The sequence below is a fragment of the Calliphora vicina genome, chromosome 1, assembly GCF_958450345.1.
Source record: "Calliphora vicina chromosome 1, idCalVici1.1, whole genome shotgun sequence".
Taxonomy (NCBI): domain Eukaryota; kingdom Metazoa; phylum Arthropoda; class Insecta; order Diptera; family Calliphoridae; genus Calliphora; species Calliphora vicina.
This window is the reverse complement of record NC_088780.1, coordinates 76,124,781-76,145,605: the sequence shown is the minus strand read 5'-3', so window position 1 is coordinate 76,145,605 and position 20,825 is coordinate 76,124,781. Positions and strand designations below refer to the sequence as shown.

At 31.0% G+C, this 20,825-nt stretch overlaps 1 protein-coding gene and 1 long non-coding RNA gene across 2 annotated transcripts in view; both read right to left on the bottom strand.

The window, feature by feature from the left end:
• Nucleotides 1-242: 242 nt before the first annotated feature.
• On the bottom strand, nucleotides 243-843 carry LOC135949430 (uncharacterized). The gene is made up of 2 exons (XR_010575869.1): nucleotides 539-843; nucleotides 243-476 (listed from the first exon to the last, which is right to left on the bottom strand). It is a non-coding gene; the product is annotated as an uncharacterized LOC135949430 (long non-coding RNA).
• A 10,162-nt stretch (nucleotides 844-11,005) lies between these two features.
• The window catches only part of Ent2 (Equilibrative nucleoside transporter 2), a 167,689-nt gene continuing 157,869 nt past the window's right edge, over nucleotides 11,006-20,825 (bottom strand). Inside the window, exons 6-7 of the mRNA XM_065514981.1 lie at nucleotides 11,302-11,599; nucleotides 11,006-11,239 (exon numbers count right to left, since the gene is read on the bottom strand). Of these exons, the coding sequence (XP_065371053.1) occupies nucleotides 11,101-11,239; nucleotides 11,302-11,599 (437 nt within the window). The 3' untranslated portion in view covers nucleotides 11,006-11,100. The remainder of the gene's footprint in view (nucleotides 11,240-11,301; nucleotides 11,600-20,825) is intronic.

The window sequence follows — 20,825 nt, the reverse complement described above, 5'->3', positions numbered from 1 at the left end:
ACATATGTCTTGAGTTACAAAATATTTATTTTGACAGATATCCCACAGGAGTTTTTGAAATAAATATAATAATTAAAATATATTTTATTTAGTGGTTATGTCTTTTTTTCCAAATATTTGCCATGTGTGATTAATTGAATTTGATTGTGTTATTTTTTAAAGAATATTTTCGCGTTAAAGGATTGTCACCATCAAAATCCTGAAACTAACAAAATGCTGAGGTAAACAAATAAACACATTCGTTTCGCTCACCGACGACTATATAATTAACATCTTTTATTTCTTTATTGCTTATTATTTAATTGAAGTGTTTATACACACAACATTTTTTAATAAATTAAACAAATGAAGGTAAAATGAAGGAGAATAGAATTCCTGAAAAAATGCCTGTTATCAACATTGCGGCAGCAAACATTCCTGTTGTAATTTGATATTTCGGTAACACTGTCTGAGGAGCATACATCATACCCAAAGAACTGAAATAAAATTTGAATTATAATGCATATTTAGTTTATTAAAGCTTTTCAACAAATGTTACCTTAAATAACCTGAAGTGAAAGACATGACGATTGCTATGAGCCAGTAAACCCATTCGTTAGTAATTAATACCGGAAGCGATCTCATTGTACTTTTTGGTAAATAATTGCAAAACATAAATAGCGGTATAAACATAGCACGAAGAAGAACAGGTATACATAGTAAATTTGGTTTAGGCCATTGAATCCAAGATGTTGTTAAACTTCCTAACATAGCAAATAAATTAAATGTTAAGAAACATGTAATGGGTGTAAAAAGGTCCTTAGGTATGAAAAAATCATCGGAGTGCGGTTTGATGTCTGAAAATAAAAGATAAGTAACTATTAACCTGAAGAAAAAAGTGATTAAAAAATATCATAATACCTCGTAAGAGATATTAATATTAATTATTCCGTCAGAAAATAAATATATAAATTATAATAATAGTTTGTACCTTTGTTTTAATTTAAGAACTTTTTCGCATTTCTTTACTTTTGTTTTGTACCAATCATATTGAAATCCATATCTATATATCTTGAAAGCGATGTCTTCCGATGAAATTTGCACCAAGGTTAGTTCTATTGGATAGTAATTCAGATACAATTTTTCAACAAGATCGGTCGAGAACTCTCTGAGTTAGAGGGGGTCAAAATTTGACATTTTGGCCAAGCAGGTTTTTTTTCTTATCCATTAGCAAAATGTGTCACAATTAGCTCTTTCTTCAATCTTTCGAAAAAAATATTTAAAAAAAATTGAATATTTTTTTCTGAAATCAAAAACTTTTTTGATTTGTTTTTAAAATAAAGCTTAGAAATTGTTCTTGAAGACCTATTTGGTCGCTTAGTGGAATGCGAGTGGGATATCTATCAAAATAAATATTTTGTAACTCAAGACATACAATTTTTGACTTTTTTTTGCAAAATCTAACTTTTTTCAAAATGGGACCTTTATTTAAAAAAATTTATTTTGATATACATATATCCCACTCGCATCCCACTAAGCGACCAAAACCATCTTAAAGGAATAGACCTAAGCTTTCTTTATAGCAAAAAAAAAATATTAAAAATATTTATTTTGATAAATATCCCACTCACATCCCACTAAGCGATAAAATAGGTCTTAAAGGAAAATACTTATATGCTGTTTTTCTGTAGCGAGCGAGTACTTTGAGTAGAAATTTAACATGTGTTTTGTTATTGTGACAAAAACAAAATACATGTAAAACGTCCACTCAAAGCACTCGTTCGCTATAGAAAAACAGAAAGCTTTCTTTTTATCAAAAAAAAATTAAAAAAGGGCCCATTATGGAAAAAATTTATATTTTGCAAAAAAAGTTTTTGACACATTCCAGAGAAGTAAAACTTTGCGCTACGCTATAGGCCCGCAATGCAAAAAATTTTTGGTAAGCGAAGAATAATTTCACTTTTGTAGTTCCTTTTTTTAGATTACATAAATAAATTGCTTCGGATTGGGAATTATTTAATTTCTATTGGGATTTATTTCACTGGGAGTTATTTCGCTTTTTTGGGACTAAGTAATATTTTTAAAATTATGAAACCGCCGATTATTGAGAGTAATTTCATTTTACCCTTTGGTAGTTATTTCATTTTGCAAGTTTGGGAATTATTTCATTTTTGATGGGAATAATTTCATTGGGAGCTATTTCACGGTACCGTAAAGTTATAAGTCAAACGGAAATGATGTAAAAACGTCCATTTTTTAAGTTCCTAAATTTGTTTGGGACGCTTATTATTTTAACAATGTAGGTACATACTTGTAAATATGAAAATCAATGCCCAATAAATTAAAAGTAACATGTTTAGATTTACGTGTTGTATTAATAGAGTCTTTTAAATTATTATCTGTGATAGCTGGTTTCAGCAGATCTATAGGTACAGATATGATTTGTCCATCTTTCTCAATTCTAAAACATTTTTTATTCTTTTCTATTAATCTGTATGGACCCTCATACGGTTGCTGTAACGATCTTTTGTTTATTACACGTAGAAAAACAAATTTACAACTCTGAAATCCTTAGGAATAAAAAAACCTGATTCAGAATCTGTGTGATGAATAATATTTGATCTAACATTTTTAAAATGTTCTTTTAACTTAAACAAGGTATCAGAAGCATCAAATTGGTTTTCATGAACAACTATTTCTCCCGGTAGACGAATATTTTGTCCGTATGTCATTTCAGTTGGAGTTGCTTTTAAATCATCCTTAAAAATAGAACGTAATCCCAATAGGGCTATTGGAAGTTCATCGTGCCACCTTGAAGAGTCCTTTTAGCTTGAGGATGATATGTAGAAGTTGTAATGTTCTGACTACCTAAAAATTTTGACAATTCCGAAAACATATGTGATGTAAATTGACTACCTTGATCTGTAGTTATTTTTAATGGTATGCCAAATCTAGAAATATAGTTCCTCACAATAGTATCCACTACAGTTTTTGTATTTATATCTCTTAACGGGTAAGCTTCAGGCCAGCGCGTATGACGATCTATTAAAGTAAGTAAATACCTATAACCATTAGATGGAGGCAGTGGACCTACAATATCTAAATGTATATGTTCGAAACTTCCTTTTGGTATTGCAATTACCGGAGATTTTGTATGTTTATGAACTTTTGATCGTTGACAATCTATGCACTCTTTGGACCATTCATTTATTTGTTTACTCATACCAGGCCAAAAGTATTTTTGTGTTATCAAACGCTTAGTTGAACGAGTGCCTGGGTGTGAAATGCTATGTAATTTTGTAAACACAAGTTTCCTCATGTTTAAAGGTACGTAAGGCCTAGTATTATTGTGCGACAACTCACACCAAATTCCTGCATTAATGAGTGGTATATGTATTAGTTTCAAATTACTAGAGTTACTTTTATCTTCTGTTAGCCTTGCTATTTCTGAATCGTTTTGTTGCTCCTGAAGTAATTTGTTCAAATTCAACTCACTTTCCGCTAAAATATCAATATCAAAAGGTCTAGAAAGGCTATAAGCTACCACGTTCGACTCGCCACGGATATATCGAATATCTGTGGTAAATTGGGAAATGTACTCTAAATGTCTAGTTTAGTTCATAACAAAACTTAGAGGTTTATGATCTATATAAACTACAAAAATACGACCTGCAAATAAGTATCTAAATTGCTTAATACATAAATATATAGCTAGTAATTCGCGATCAAATGTGCTATACTTTGTTTCTGCCGTAGTAAGTTTTCTTGAGAAAAATGCCAAGGGTTCAACCTTACCATTAAAAACTTGTTGTAAAACACCACCCACCGCAACATTTGAAGCGTCAACAGTTAATGTTAAATTTGCAAATTTATTGTAATGATTTAGTAGAACACGAGACGCAAAACTATTTTTAATTTCATCAAATGTATTGATAGCAATATCGTTCCATATTAAATCTTTACGTCTTTTTTTTAATGGCATCGTTGATTAATTCATGTAAGATCGCGGTTTTATGCGCTAAATTGGGAGGTAGTAATTTACCATACCAACAAATTTTTGCATCTGTTTAACCGATAGTGGACGCTCAAACTGTCTTATAGCTGTAACCTTTTCTTCTGATGGTTGAATACCCTTTTCGGATATATTGTGACTCAAAAAATTTATATTATCCACTCCGAAAGTACATTTACCCGGTTTTATGTTAAATCCGTATTCATCTAATCGTTGCAATATTCCTGCTTTGACTAAAAATTCAAATTCCATCTTAGCTACTTTATATTTTATGGGATCTAACCTTCGAGGTTTAGTAAATGGAAGGCGACCTTCGGTATTCAATCTATGGACCGTTGAATGTTTCACAGGTTTAGTGTAATCTGGTTCCGCAGTTAATGAAGGAAACTCATAATAATTGAGTGTATTTATTATCAACGGCAAATAATTTAGGTAATGATATATTACATGTGGATGATATTGCATTTACCTTTAAATTCGTAAGGGAATCTAATAACCTTTTGTGTTTTACATCAATTAAAAGACCGTATTTACTAAGAAAATCTGCACCGATTATAGGTTTCGAAATGTTGGCAATAAGAAATATAAAAGGAAATTCTCATCGTAAGCCTAAATCTATAGTAAGAAGTTTTTTTCCATACGTAGAAATATTAGATCCGTTAGCCGCGGTTAAAACAATGTCAGATAATTTGTTGCTATTTTGGAATTTAGTAGAAGGTAAAACTGAAACTTCTGCTCCACTATCTATTAGAAAATTTAATTTATTGATCTTATAAAAAACAAAAAGGCGACGAGACATTGAGTTTACATCACCATTGTTTGTGATTTTATATATCGCTATACAATTAAGGACAAACGAAAAATATAGTGAAATAAAAATAAGTATCACATTTTGTAAGGTAAACTATCATAAAATTGGTGAGAATCGGAAGGAATAAACTTTTTTAAATATTGTAAGTGTTCCCATTTTTTTTATTTATTGCAATTCTTTGTTTATAAAGGTACCTAGGGACAATGTCTTCAATGTTTTTTTTTGGTCCTTTGTTCAAGAAGTTCATATTCTTCACTTATATACATTTTTGGGAACTCGCCTAGCCATTTCTTTAAAAAGTCACTTTTTTTTATTGCTGACCAGTCACTGTGTTTCGTTTAGATTGGATGCGCAGGTTTGAAGCTTTTTCGGAACTAATTTGTGTGCCGTGCTTATCACTATTATTAACCCAATTACAAACCATTTTCTCGTTTAATCCCAATGTTGAGAGAAACATGTTACGGCATACTTGTTAACGGTTTGAATCAATTCTCAAAAAATATAATATTGATTTAGATCGTATCGTATTTTCAGAACATCTTTTCTTTTCTATGAAGCTAACAAGGCTGGTAACATATAAACACGCTTTTGTTCCCAGGACATCTCCCAAAACAATTTGAAAATATCTTTCCGTACACATTCTGTAAAAGCTGAACAATGCCTTAATGTGATTTTCTCACAGAATCGTTACGAGCAACGTTCTCCCAGTTGTCTTAAAGGAATAGATCTAAGCTTTCTTTATAGCAAAAAAATATTAAAAAAGGGCCCATTTTAAAAGTCAAAAAAGTTTTTGATTTTGCCAAAAACAATCAAAAATTGTATATCTTGAGTTACAAAACATTATTTTTGATATTTATTACACTCCCATTCCAATAAGCGACCAAATAGGACATAAAGGAAAACAACTATGCTTTCTTTTGAGCAAAAAAAAATTAAAAAAGGGCCCATTTTGGAAAAAAAATTCAATTTTGCTAAAAAAAAAATAAAAAAATGTATGTCTTGTCACATCCCACTAAGCGACAAAATAGGTCTTAAAGGAAAAAACTTATGTGCTGTTTTTCTATAGCGAGCTAGTTATTTCAGTAGAAATTTAACAGCTCGCTATAGTTGTAACAAAATACATGTAAAACATCCACTCAAAGCACTCGTTCGCTATAGAAAAAAAGCACATTAAACTGTCTCTTGATCAAAAAAAAAAAAAATTAAAAAAGGGCCCATTTTGGAAAAAAATTTCGATTTTGCAAAAAAAAAATAAAATTTTTTTTTTTTTCAAAATGGACCCTTTTTTAACAAAGGCTTAGATATTTTCTTGAAGACCCTTTTGACCGCATAGTGGGATGTGAGTGGGATATCTATCAAAATAAATATTTTGTAACTCAAGACATACAATTTTTGACTTTTTTTTTTTGCAAAATCTAACTTTTTTTTCAAAATGGAACCTTTTTTTAAAAAAATTTCTTTTGATATACATATATCCCACTCGCATCCCACTAAGCGACCAAACCCATCTTAAAGGAATAGACCTAAGCTTTCTTTATAGCAAAAAAAAATATTAAAAAAGGCCCATTTTAAAAGTCAAAAAAGTTTTTGATTTTGCCAAAAACAATCCAAAATTGTATATCTTGAGTTACAAAACATTGATTTTGATATTTATTCCACTCCCATTCCACTAAGCGACCAAATACGACATAAAGAAAAACAACTAAGCTTTCTTTTGAGCAAAAAAAAATTAAAAAAAGGACCTATTTTGGAAAAAAATTTCGATTTTGCAAAAAAAAAAAATAAAAAAAGGATGTCTTGAGTTACAAAATATTTATTTTGATAAATATACCACTCACATCCCACTAAGCGACAAAATAGGTCTTAAAGGAAAATACTTATGTGCTGTTTTTCTATAGCGAGCTAGTAATTTGAGTAGAAATTTAACATGTTATTGTAACAAAATACATGTAAAACATTCACTCAAAGCACTCGTTCGCTATAGAAAAACAGCACATTAAGCTTTCTTTTGATCAAAAAAAAAATAAAAAAGGGCCCATTTTGGAAAAAAAAATCAATTTTGCTAAAAAAAAAATAAAAAAATGTATATCTTGTCACATCCCACTAAGCGACAAAATAGGTCTTAAAGGAAAAAACGTATGTGCTGTTTTTCTATAGCGAGCTAGTTATTTGAGTAGAAATTTAACAGCTCGCTATAGTTGTAACAAAATACATGTAAAACATCCACTCAAAGCACTCGTTCGCTATAGAAAAAAAGCACATTAAGCTGTCTCTTGATCAAAAAAAAAAAAATTAAAAAAGGGCCCATTTTGGAAAAAATTTCGATTTTGCAAAAAAAAAATAAATTTTTTTTTTTTTTCAAAATGGACCCTTTTTTAACAAAGGCTTAGATATTTTCCTTGAAGACCCTTTTGACCGCATAGTGGGATGCGAGTGGGATATCTATCAAAATAAATATTTTGTAACTCAAGACATACAATTTTTGACTTTTTTTTTTTGCAAAATCTAACTTTTTTTTTCAAAATGGAACCTTTTTTTAAAAAAATTTCTTTTGATATACATATATCCCACTCGCATCCCACTAAGCGACCAAACCCATCTTAAAGGAATAGACCTAAGCTTTCTTTATAGCAAAAAAAAATATTAAAAAAGGCCCATTTTAAAAGTCAAAAAAGTTTTTGATTTTGCCAAAAACAATCCAAAATTGTATATCTTGAGTTACAAAACATTGATTTTGATATTTATTCCACTCCCATTCCACTAAGCGACCAAATACGACATAAAGAAAAACAACTAAGCTTTCTTTTGAGCAAAAAAAAATTAAAAAAAGGACCTATTTTGGAAAAAAATTTCGATTTTGCAAAAAAAAAAAATAAAAAAAGGATGTCTTGAGTTACAAAATATTTATTTTGATAAATATACCACTCACATCCCACTAAGCGACAAAATAGGTCTTAAAGGAAAATACTTATGTGCTGTTTTTCTATAGCGAGCTAGTAATTTGAGTAGAAATTTAACATGTTATTGTAACAAAATACATGTAAAACATTCACTCAAAGCACTCGTTCGCTATAGAAAAACAGCACATTAAGCTTTCTTTTGATCAAAAAAAAAATAAAAAAGGGCCCATTTTGGAAAAAAAAATCAATTTTGCTAAAAAAAAAATAAAAAAATGTATATCTTGTCACATCCCACTAAGCGACAAAATAGGTCTTAAAGGAAAAAACGTATGTGCTGTTTTTCTATAGCGAGCTAGTTATTTGAGTAGAAATTTAACAGCTCGCTATAGTTGTAACAAAATACATGTAAAACATCCACTCAAAGCACTCGTTCGCTATAGAAAAAAAGCACATTAAGCTGTCTCTTGATCAAAAAAAAAAAATTAAAAAAGGGCCCATTTTGGAAAAAATTTCGATTTTGCAAAAAAAAAATAAATTTTTTTTTTTTCAAAATGGACCCTTTTTTAACAAAGGCTTAGATATTTTCCTTGAAGACCCTTTTGACCGCATAGGCCCATTTTAAAAGTCAAAAAAGTTTTTGATTTTGCCAAAAACAATCCAAAATTGTATATCTTGAGTTACAAAACATTGATTTTGATATTTATTCCACTCCCATTCCACTAAGCGACCAAATACGACATAAAGAAAAACAACTAAGCTTTCTTTTGAGCAAAAAAAATTAAAAAAGGACCTATTTTGGAAAAAAATTTCGATTTTGCAAAAAAAAAAAATAAAAAAAGGATGTCTTGAGTTACAAAATATTTATTTTGATAAATATACCACTCACATCCCACTAAGCGACAAAATAGGTCTTAAAGGAAAATACTTATGTGCTGTTTTTCTATAGCGAGCTAGTAATTTGAGTAGAAATTTAACAGCTCGCTATAGTTGTAACAAAATACATGTAAAACATCCACTCAAAGCACTCGTTCGCTATAGAAAAAAGCACATTAAGCTGTCTCTTGATCAAAAAAAAAAAAAATTAAAAAAGGGCCCATTTTGGAAAAAAATTTCGATTTTGCAAAAAAAAAAAAAAATTTTTTTTTTTTCAAAATGGACTCTTTTTTAACTAAGGCTTAGATATTTTCCTTGAAGACCCTTTTGACCGCTTAGTGGGATGCGAGTGGGATATCTATCAAAATAAATATTTTGTAACTCAAGACATACAATTTTTGACTTTTTTTTTTTGCAAAATCTAACTTTTTTTTCAAAATGGGACCTTTTTTTAAAAAAATTTCTATTGATATACATATATCGCCTTAATGTGATTTTCTCACAGAATCGTTACGAGCAACGTTCTCCCAGTTGTCTTAAAGGAATAGACCTAAGCTTTCTTTATACCAAAAAAAAATATTAAAAAAGGCCCATTTTAAAAGTCAAAAAAGTTTTTGATTTTGCCAAAAACAATCCAAAATTGTATATCTTGAGTTACAAAACATTGATTTTGATATTTATTCCACTCCCATTCCACTAAGCGACCAAATACGACATAAAGAAAAACAACTAAGCTTTCTTTTGAGCAAAAAAAATTAAAAAAGGACCTATTTTGGAAAAAAATTTCGATTTTGCAAAAAAAAAAAATAAAAAAAGGATGTCTTGAGTTACAAAATATTTATTTTGATAAATATACCACTCACATCCCACTAAGCGACAAAATAGGTCTTAAAGGAAAATACTTATGTGCTGTTTTTCTATAGCGAGCTAGTAATTTGAGTAGAAATTTAACATGTTATTGTAACAAAATACATGTAAAACATTCACTCAAAGCACTCGTTCGCTATAGAAAAACAGCACATTAAGCTTTCTTTTGATCAAAAAAAAAATAAAAAAGGGCCCATTTTGGAAAAAAAATTCAATTTTGCTAAAAAAAAAAATAAAAAAATGTATGTCTTGTCACATCCCACTAAGCGACAAAATAGGTCTTAAAGGAAAAAACGTATGTGCTGTTTTTCTATAGCGAGCTAGTTATTTGAGTAGAAATTTAACAGCTCGCTATAGTTGTAACAAAATACATGTAAAACATCCACTCAAAGCACTCGTTCGCTATAGAAAAAAAGCACATTAAGCTGTCTCTTGATCAAAAAAAAAAAAATTAAAAAAGGGCCCATTTTGGAAAAAAATTTCGATTTTGCAAAAAAAAAATAAAATTTTTTTTTTTTCAAAATGGACCCTTTTTTAACAAAGGCTTAGATATTTTCCTTGAAGACCCTTTTGACCGCATAGTGGGATGCGAGTGGGATATCTATCAAAATAAATATTTTGTAACTCAAGACATACAATTTTTGACTTTTTTTTTTTGCAAAATCTAACTTTTTTTTTCAAAATGGAACCTTTTTTTAAAAAAATTTCTTTTGATATACATATATCCCACTCGCATCCCACTAAGCGACCAAACCCATCTTAAAGGAATAGACCTAAGCTTTCTTTATAGCAAAAAAAAATATTAAAAAAGGCCCATTTTAAAAGTCAAAAAAGGTTTTTGATTTTGCCAAAAACAATCCAAAATTGTATATCTTGAGTTACAAAACATTGATTTTGATATTTATTCCACTCCCATTCCACTAAGCGACCAAATACGACATAAAGAAAAACAACTAAGCTTTCTTTTGAGCAAAAAAAATTAAAAAAAGGACCTATTTTGGAAAAAAATTTCGATTTTGCAAAAAATAAAAAAAGGATGTCTTGAGTTACAAAATATTTATTTTGATAAATATACCACTCACATCCCACTAAGCGACAAAATAGGTCTTAAAGGAAAATACTTATGTGCTGTTTTTCTATAGCGAGCTAGTAATTTGAGTAGAAATTTAACATGTTATTGTAACAAAATACATGTAAAACATTCACTCAAAGCACTCGTTCGCTATAGAAAAACAGCACATTAAGCTTTCTTTTGATCAAAAAAAAATTAAAAAAGGGCCCATTTTGGAAAAAAAAATTGATTTTGCAAAAAAAAAAATGGACATATGTCTTGAGTTACAAAATATTTATTTTGACAGATATCCCACAGGAGTTTTTGAAATAAATATAATAATTAAAATATATTTTATTTAGTGGTTATGTCTTTTTTTCCAAATATTTGCCATGTGTGATTAATTGAATTTGATTGTGTTATTTGTTAAAGAATATTTTCGCGTTAAAGGATTGTCACCATCAAAATCCTGAAACTAACAAAATGCTGAGGTAGACAAATAAACACATTCGTTTCGCTCACCGACGACTATATAATTAACATCTTTTATTTCTTTATTGCTTATTATTTAATTGAAGTGTTTATACACACAACATTTTTTAATAAATTAAACAAATGAAGGTAAAATGAAGGAGAATAGAATTCCTGAAAAAATGCCTGTTATCAACATTGCGGCAGCAAACATTCCTGTTGTAATTTGATATTTCGGTAACACTGTCTGAGGAGCATACATCATACCCAAAGAACTGAAATAAAATTTGAATTATAATGCATATTTAGTTTATTAAAGCTTTTCAACAAATGTTACCTTAAATAACCTGAAGTGAAAGACATGACGATTGCTATGAGCCAGTAAACCCATTCGTTAGTAATTAATACCGGAAGCGATCTCATTGTACTTTTTGGTAAATAATTGCAAAACATAAATAGCGGTATAAACATAGCACGAAGAAGAACAGGTATACATAGTAAATTTGGTTTAGGCCATTGAATCCAAGATGTTGTTAAACTTCCTAACATAGCAAATAAATTAAATGTTAAGAAACATGTAATGGGTGTAAAAAGGTCCTTAGGTATGAAAAAATCATCGGAGTGCGGTTTGATGTCTGAAAATAAAAGATAAGTAACTATTAACCTGAAGAAAAAAGTGATTAAAAAATATCATAATACCTCGTAAGAGATATTAATATTAATTATTCCGTCAGAAAATAAATATATAAATTATAATAATAGTTTGTACCTTTGTTTTAATTTAAGAACTTTTTTGCATTTCTTTACTTTTGTTTTGTACCAATCATATTGAAATCCATATCTATATATCTTGAAAGCGATGTCTTCCGATGAAATTTGCACCAAGGTTAGTTCTATTGGATAGTAATTCAGATACAATTTTTCAACAAGATCGGTCGAGAACTCTCTGAGTTAGAGGGGGTCAAAATTTGACATTTTGGCCAAGCAGGTTTTTTTTCTTATCCATTAGCAAAATGTGTCACAATTAGCTCTTTCTTCAATCTTTCGAAAAAAATATTTAAAAAAAATTGAATATTTTTTTCTGAAATCAAAAACTTTTTTGATTTGTTTTTAAAATAAAGCTTAGAAATTGTTCTTGAAGACCTATTTGGTCGCTTAGTGGAATGCGAGTGGGATATCTATCAAAATAAATATTTTGTAACTCAAGACATACAATTTTTGACTTTTTTTTGCAAAATCTAACTTTTTTCAAAATGGGACCTTTATTTAAATAATTTTATTTTGATATACATATATCCCACTCGCATCCCACTAAGCGACCAAAACCATCTTAAAGGAATAGACCTAAGCTTTCTTTATAGCAAAAAAAAAATATTAAAAATATTTATTTTGATAAATATCCCACTCACATCCCACTAAGCGATAAAATAGGTCTTAAAGGAAAATACTTATATGCTGTTTTTCTGTAGCGAGCGAGTACTTTGAGTAGAAATTTAACATGTGTTTTGTTATTGTGACAAAAACAAAATACATGTAAAACGTCCACTCAAAGCACTCGTTCGCTATAGAAAAACAGAAAGCTTTCTTTTTATCAAAAAAAATTAAAAAAGGGCCCATTATGGAAAAAATTTATATTTTGCAAAAAAAGTTTTTGACACATTCCAGAGAAGTAAAACTTTGCGCTACGCTATAGGCCCGCAATGCAAAAAATTTTTGGTAAGCGAAGAATAATTTCACTTTTGTAGTTCCTTTTTTTAGATTACATAAATAAATTGCTTCGGATTGGGAATTATTTAATTTCTATTGGGATTTATTTCACTGGGAGTTATTTCGCTTTTTTGGGACTAATATTTTTAAAATTATGAAACCGCCGATTATTGAGAGTAATTTCATTTTACCCTTTGGTAGTTATTTCATTTTGCAAGTTTGGGAATTATTTCATTTTTGATGGGAATAATTTCATTGGGAGTTATTTCATTTTGGGAGCTATTTCACGGTACCGTAAAGTTATAAGTCAAACGGAAATGATGTAAAAACGTCCATTTTTATACCCTTCAGCTTCGTGAGAAGGGTATATATAAGTTTGTCATTCCGTTTGTAATTTCTACATTTTTCATTTCCGACCCTATAAAGTATATATATTCTGGATCCTTATAGATAGCGGAGTCGATTAAGCCATGTCCGTCTGTCTGTCTGTCTGTCTGTCTGTCTGTCTGTCTGTCTGTCTGTCTGTCTGTCTGTCTGTCTGTCTGTCTGTCTGTCTGTCTGTCTGTCTGTCTGTCCGTCTGTCTGTCTGTCTGTCTGTCTGTTGAAATCAGTTTTCTGAAGACCCCAGATATCTTCGGGATCCAAATCTTCAATAATTCGGTCAGACATGCTTTCGAGAATTTTGCTATTTAAAATCAGCAAAATCGGTCCACAAATGGCTGAGATATGAGGAAAAAACCAAGACAACCTCTATTTTTGACCTATTTTTTACCTATATCTGGATTACTAAGACATTAATATAGACAATATGGATATCTAATGATAGATATTTCAAAGACATTTGCAACGACGTATATAAGACCATAGTAAGTTGGACCTACAATGGGTCAAAATCGGGAAAAAAATTTTTGAACCCGAATTTTTTTTAAAAAAAAAAAAAATTTTTAAAATTTAAAAAAAAAAAATTTTTAAATTTAAAAAAAAAAAAATTTTTAAAATTTAAAAAAAAAAAATTTAAATTTAAAAAAAAAAATAATTAAATTTAAAATAACAATCGAAAAATTTTTTTTTCAAAAAATTCAAAAAACAACTGGAAAAAAAATTAAATTTTGTTTACCTAAAAATATTTAAAATTTTGAAGTATAATTTGGTGAAGGGTATATAAGATTCGGCACAGCCGAATATAGCACTCTTACTTGTTTAAGTTCCTAAATTTGTTTGGGACGCTTATTATTTTAACAATGTAGGTACATACTTGTAAATATGAAAATCAATGCCCAATAAATTAAAAGTAACATGTTTAGATTTACGTGTTGTATTAATAGAGTCTTTTAAATTATTATCTGTGATAGCTGGTTTCAGCAGATCTATAGGTACAGATATGATTTGTCCATCTTTCTCAATTCTAAAACATTTTTTATTCTTTTCTATTAATCTGTATGGACCCTCATACGGTTGCTGTAACGATCTTTTGTTTATTACACGTAGAAAAACAAATTTACAACTCTGAAATCCTTAGGAATAAAAAAACCTGATTCAGAATCTGTGTGATGAATAATATTTGATCTAACATTTTTAAAATGTTCTTTTAACTTAAACAAGGTATCAGAAGCATCAAATTGGTTTTCATGAACAACTATTTCTCCCGGTAGACGAATATTTTGTCCGTATGTCATTTCAGTTGGAGTTGCTTTTAAATCATCCTTAAAAATAGAACGTAATCCCAATAGGGCTATTGGAAGTTCATCGTGCCACCTTGAAGAGTCCTTTTAGCTTGAGGATGATATGTAGAAGTTGTAATGTTCTGACTACCTAAAAATTTTGACAATTCCGAAAACATATGTGATGTAAATTGACTACCTTGATCTGTAGTTATTTTTAATGGTATGCCAAATCTAGAAATATAGTTCCTCACAATAGTATCCACTACAGTTTTTGTATTTATATCTCTTAACGGGTAAGCTTCAGGCCAGCGCGTATGACGATCTATTAAAGTAAGTAAATACCTATAACCATTAGATGGAGGCAGTGGACCTACAATATCTAAATGTATATGTTCGAAACTTCCTTTTGGTATTGCAATTACCGGAGATTTTGTATGTTTATGAACTTTTGATCGTTGACAATCTATGCACTCTTTGGACCATTCATTTATTTGTTTACTCATACCAGGCCAAAAGTATTTTTGTGTTATCAAACGCTTAGTTGAACGAGTGCCTGGGTGTGAAATGCTATGTAATTTTGTAAACACAAGTTTCCTCATGTTTAAAGGTACGTAAGGCCTAGTATTATTGTGCGACAACTCACACCAAATTCCTGCATTAATGAGTGGTATATGTATTAGTTTCAAATTACTAGAGTTACTTTTATCTTCTGTTAGCCTTGCTATTTCTGAATCGTTTTGTTGCTCCTGAAGTAATTTGTTCAAATTCAACTCACTTTCCGCTAAAATATCAATATCAAAAGGTCTAGAAAGGCTATAAGCTACCACGTTCGACTCGCCACGGATATATCGAATATCTGTGGTAAATTGGGAAATGTACTCTAAATGTCTAGTTTAGTTCATAACAAAACTTAGAGGTTTATGATCTATATAAACTACAAAAATACGACCTGCAAATAAGTATCTAAATTGCTTAATACATAAATATATAGCTAGTAATTCGCGATCAAATGTGCTATACTTTGTTTCTGCCGTAGTAAGTTTTCTTGAGAAAAATGCCAAGGGTTCAACCTTACCATTAAAAACTTGTTGTAAAACACCACCCACCGCAACATTTGAAGCGTCAACAGTTAATGTTAAATTTGCAAATTTATTGTAATGATTTAGTAGAACACGAGACGCAAAACTATTTTTAATTTCATCAAATGTATTGATAGCAATATCGTTCCATATTAAATCTTTACGTCTTTTTTTTAATGGCATCGTTGATTAATTCATGTAAGATCGCGGTTTTATGCGCTAAATTGGGAGGTAGTAATTTACCATACCAACAAATTTTTGCATCTGTTTAACCGATAGTGGACGCTCAAACTGTCTTATAGCTGTAACCTTTTCTTCTGATGGTTGAATACCCTTTTCGGATATATTGTGACTCAAAACATTTATATTATCCACTCCGAAAGTACATTTACCCGGTTTTATGTTAAATCCGTATTCATCTAATCGTTGCAATATTCCTGCTTTGACTAAAAATTCAAATTCCATCTTAGCTACTTTATATTTTATGGGATCTAACCTTCGAGGTTTAGTAAATGGAAGGCGACCTTCGGTATTCAATCTATGGACCGTTGAATGTTTCACAGGTTTAGTGTAATCTGGTTCCGCAGTTAATGAAGGAAACTCATAATAATTGAGTGTATTTATTATCAACGGCAAATAATTTAGGTAATGATATATTACATGTGGATGATATTGCATTTACCTTTAAATTCGTAAGGGAATCTAATAACCTTTTGTGTTTTACATCAATTAAAAGACCGTATTTACTAAGAAAATCTGCACCGATTATAGGTTTCGAAATGTTGGCAATAAGAAATATAAAAGGAAATTCTCATCGTAAGCCTAAATCTATAGTAAGAAGTTTTTTTCCATACGTAGAAATATTAGATCCGTTAGCCGCGGTTAAAACAATGTCAGATAGTTTGTTGCTATTTTGGAATTTAGTAGAAGGTAAAACTGAAACTTCTGCTCCACTATCTATTAGAAAATTTAATTGATCTTATAAAAAACAAAAAGGCGACGAGACATTGAGTTTACATCACCATTGTTTGTCGCCTCAACAATGGGAGATATTAGTTTGACGAATTTTTATTATAAGAACAGGGTTGTTCGCAACGAATAGCTTTATCCCCAAATCGGTAGTGAAATCTACAAAGCCAATCTCTGCTAGTAGAACGAACTCTTGAACGTGAATTTCTCCTATACCTATTTCGATAAGAAGAACGTGATTGCCTGTCATTTAACTCCATTTTAAGAGAGTTAACTTCAACGCATAGTTTAGTTATATTTTCACACAAAGATTTCGTCAAATTTTCGACTACATGTTCAATGTTTGTTGGGTTGTGTTCTTTAATATTGGCCACTTCGCCATTAAACATAACTTCCCATATCTTATCTGCTAATTGTATCATTTCTGAAATGTCGTTATGATTGGATTCCGTTAAAGCTACATTAAGACTTTTTGGGAGTTTCCTCAACCATAATTTCTTCAAGATATCTGGACTATAACTATTTCCAGCTAAAAGAGACAATGATCGATAAAATTCGGATGGTTTTCTGTTACCCATTTCACAGTCGGACAAAATTTTCTCTAACCGGGAAGTTTCGCTCAGTGAATGTCGTTCTACTAATACCTTTTTTAGATTATTGTAAAGATTATTAGGTGGTGGATTCTGAATGATATCTAGAACAGTTATAATTACTTCTTGTGGAAGTGCTGTAATAATATGTTCATATTTTATCTATGCCTGAAAGTATGCTAGCTATATCAGCTTCAGATACGAAATCCACCACACTAACTACAAATAAAATTAACCCATTAAGCGGCGCTGTACCCAAGATTAGTCAACCATTAAATAATGAAAATAAATCCCAAATACAGGTTGGAATGGACCGGTATATTACAGTATTAAAACGGGCACGAAGTCCCAAGTCCTCGAAAGCGGCAACCTTGGCCAAATTATATAAGGATAGTGAACCTCATAGACTAAACAATGAAAATCGTTTTTCTATTCTGGAATGTGAAACTAATGAACCAGTAAATAAAATCCATTCTACAAAACCACCCCCCATTTACTTGAGAGAAAATAATTCGAATCCACTGGTTCAGAGCCTGATCTCATTAATAGGAGAGAACTCTTTTTACGTAATCCCAATCAAGAAAGGCACGATTCATGAAACTAAAATACAGGTCAATAGTGAAAACGATTATAGAAAGGTTGTAACATATTTTGAAACTCAAAAGAAAAGTTTTTACACTTATCAGCTGAAAGGAAGCAAGGGTCTACAAGTTGTAATAAAGGGTATTGACTGTAATGTTGAACCACTCGAAATAAAGCAAAGCTTAGAAGATAAAGGCTATAAGACAAAAAATGTGATAAATATTAGAAATCGCGAAAAAAAATACCCCAACCACTCTTCCGTGTTGAACTTGAACCCGGTGACATAAACCTGAAAAAAAATGAAACACATCCCATATATAACTTGAAGTACTTATTGCATCGTAAAATTACGGTAGAAGAACCACACAAACGATTTGGCCCCGTTCAATGTATGAATTGCCAAGAATATGGACACACCAAGGCATATTGCAAATTGCCACCAGTATGTGTCATTTGCGGGGAGTTGCATAACACATCCCAATGTAACAAATCTAAAGATGATCCTAAAATAAAAAAATGCAGCAATTGCGGAGGTAACCACACAGCAAACTACAGGGGTTGTCCTGTCTACACAATTGTTAAAAAATCACAAAGCCAGAAACCAAAGATTTTCCCCGCTCAGCCATTAAATAACATCAATTTGAACTACCCCCCGTTGCAACAGACATATGACAACAAAGTAACATATGCAAATGTACTTAGAAACAACCAAACTCAGCCGCAAGTCCGTCAACCCCAAAACGAAAATTTGAAACCAGAGGTAAGAGAGCAAATGCCATTTTTCAATTTTACCCGACTAGAATCTACAATAGAAACTCTTGTGCAATCGGTAAATAACTTTACAAACTCAATGAGTAACATGATGCAAGAAATGCTTAAGATGCAATCAATGTTATTGCAGGCTGTGCTTAACAGACCATGAACTGCCTAAGAATATGTTTTTGGAATGCAAACGGCATACGCCAACACAAAAACGAACTCGAATATTTTTTAAGAAACCAACAAATTGATGTAATGCTGGTTTCTGAAACTCATTTGACGTCCAGAAGTTCCTTTCGAATAAATGGATATGTAATATATGACACCAAAGATCCCAGAGGTAGAGCATGCGGAGGCTCGGCAATTTTAATAAAAGCTCGAATAAAACACTACTTAATGTGTGATTTTTGCGAAGATTATCTTCAAGCTACTACAATCTGTCTTGAAGATTTTCATCGAAACTTAGTGATTTCATCGATATACTCACCCCCAAGATTCTCAATTACAGAAAGTCAATATAATAGATTTTTTAAATCACTAGGCCCCCGTTTCCTGGCTGCTGGCGATTATAATGCTAAGCACACATTCTGGGGATCACGACTGATTACCCCTAAAGGTCGTGTTTTGTTCGACTCAATTTCTAAAATCCCAAGAAAGCGCCTGGTATGGACAAGATCAGCAACAAGATGCTTATGGAGCTACCCCGGATAGCAATAAAAATAATTCATTTTATTTTTAATGCTATATTACGACTTGAATATTATCCTCCAGAATGGAAGGTTTCACTGGTTACCATGATACCCAAGCCGGGAAAAGATCACACAAAAGTAGAATCAGACCCATCAGCATATTGTATAATATATCAAAGCTATTTGAGAAGATACTTATGAACAAGTTGTACCCGATGTTAACTGAAAACAATTGTATTCCGAATCATCAATTTGGATTTAGAAGAAAACACAGTACTATCGAACAAACCCATAGACTTGTAAATATGGTGAGAAAAGCGTTTGAAGAAAAGAAATACTGTTCTGCACTCTTCATCGACATCTCTCAAGCGTTTGATAAGGTATGGCATGCTGGATTAATATACAAATTGAGTCAAAATTTACCGGCAAACACACATAAGCTGTTGGAAAGCTATTTAACTGGTCGAACATTTAAGGTTAAAGAGGGAAACTTTTTAAGTACTGCACAACCCATTGAAGCTGGAGTCCCCCAAGGCAGTATCCTGGGACCTTTTTTATATTTGATGTATTCGTCTGATATGCCAACTAACAATCGCACTCATACATCAACATTTGCTGATGATACTGCTATTCTAAGCATTCATGAAAACCCTCAAGAAGCGTCTCGTCACTTACAAAACCACATATTTGAACTAGAAAAATGGTTAAAACAATGGAAAATTAAAGTCAACGAGCAAAAATGTACACACATTACATTTACATTGCGTAGAGAATCATGTCCCCCTATTCATATCAATAACCAAACAATAATTCAACAATCGGAAGTGAAATACCTCGGAATACATCTCGATCGTCGCCTTACATGGAAAAGTCATATAGATGCAAAGTTGACTCAAATGAAATTGAAATCAATTCAAATTAATTGGCTTATTGGCAGAAACTCCACGCTTAGTTTAGATTGTAAACTTCTACTTTATAACATGATCATAAAACCGATATGGTGTTATGGCATACAGTTATGGGGCACGGCCTCAGCGTCAAATGTAGAAAAGATCCAAAGACGCCAAAACAAGTTTCTAAGAATGATCACAGTTGCCCCCTGGTATATCAAAAACGCGAATATACACAAAGATCTAAACGTGCCCATTGTAAAAACTGAAATCTCGAAAAACGTACAAAAATATTTAAAAAAACTTGAAGTTCACCCAAACCCGCTGGCCCGCAACATATTAGATAACCGTGGCCACACTCGATTAAGAAGGAGGGACACAGCAGACCTAATCTAGAAGGAAGAATGCCAATTTAACCAAAACAACCATGAACACAAATTTTTTCGTCCCGCACTGGCTGGACTAATTAAATAATAATATTAGATATAAGATTTGAACCACTTATTGTTAGTTCATTAAATAATGAAGATACAATAAATAAATGATGAAAAAAAAAAAAATATATTTTGTCTTATCTATAGATATGCCCTTGGTTGTAAATTGCATCTCTGCATGAATAAACCACGCGTCAGGACAATTTGTCCAAAACTGAGGAAGTTTGACTGAAGTAGCACACAGATCGTAATTTGATTGTGGAAAACAACTGGCTAAAGGAGGGTTCTGTGTTTGAGGAGTATGTATTTGTTGTGTGGTGTTAGGATTTGTGCTATCATTTGAAACCTGTTGTATACTACTACTGTTTTGAGTTTGGGAAGTATTGCGCGATGGTGAATGAATTGGCAACATTATTCGGCAGAAGAGTTAACAATGGTATTAAAAATAATATAAACAAACCAATTAACAAAATAACAAACAACTAAATGTTTAACAAA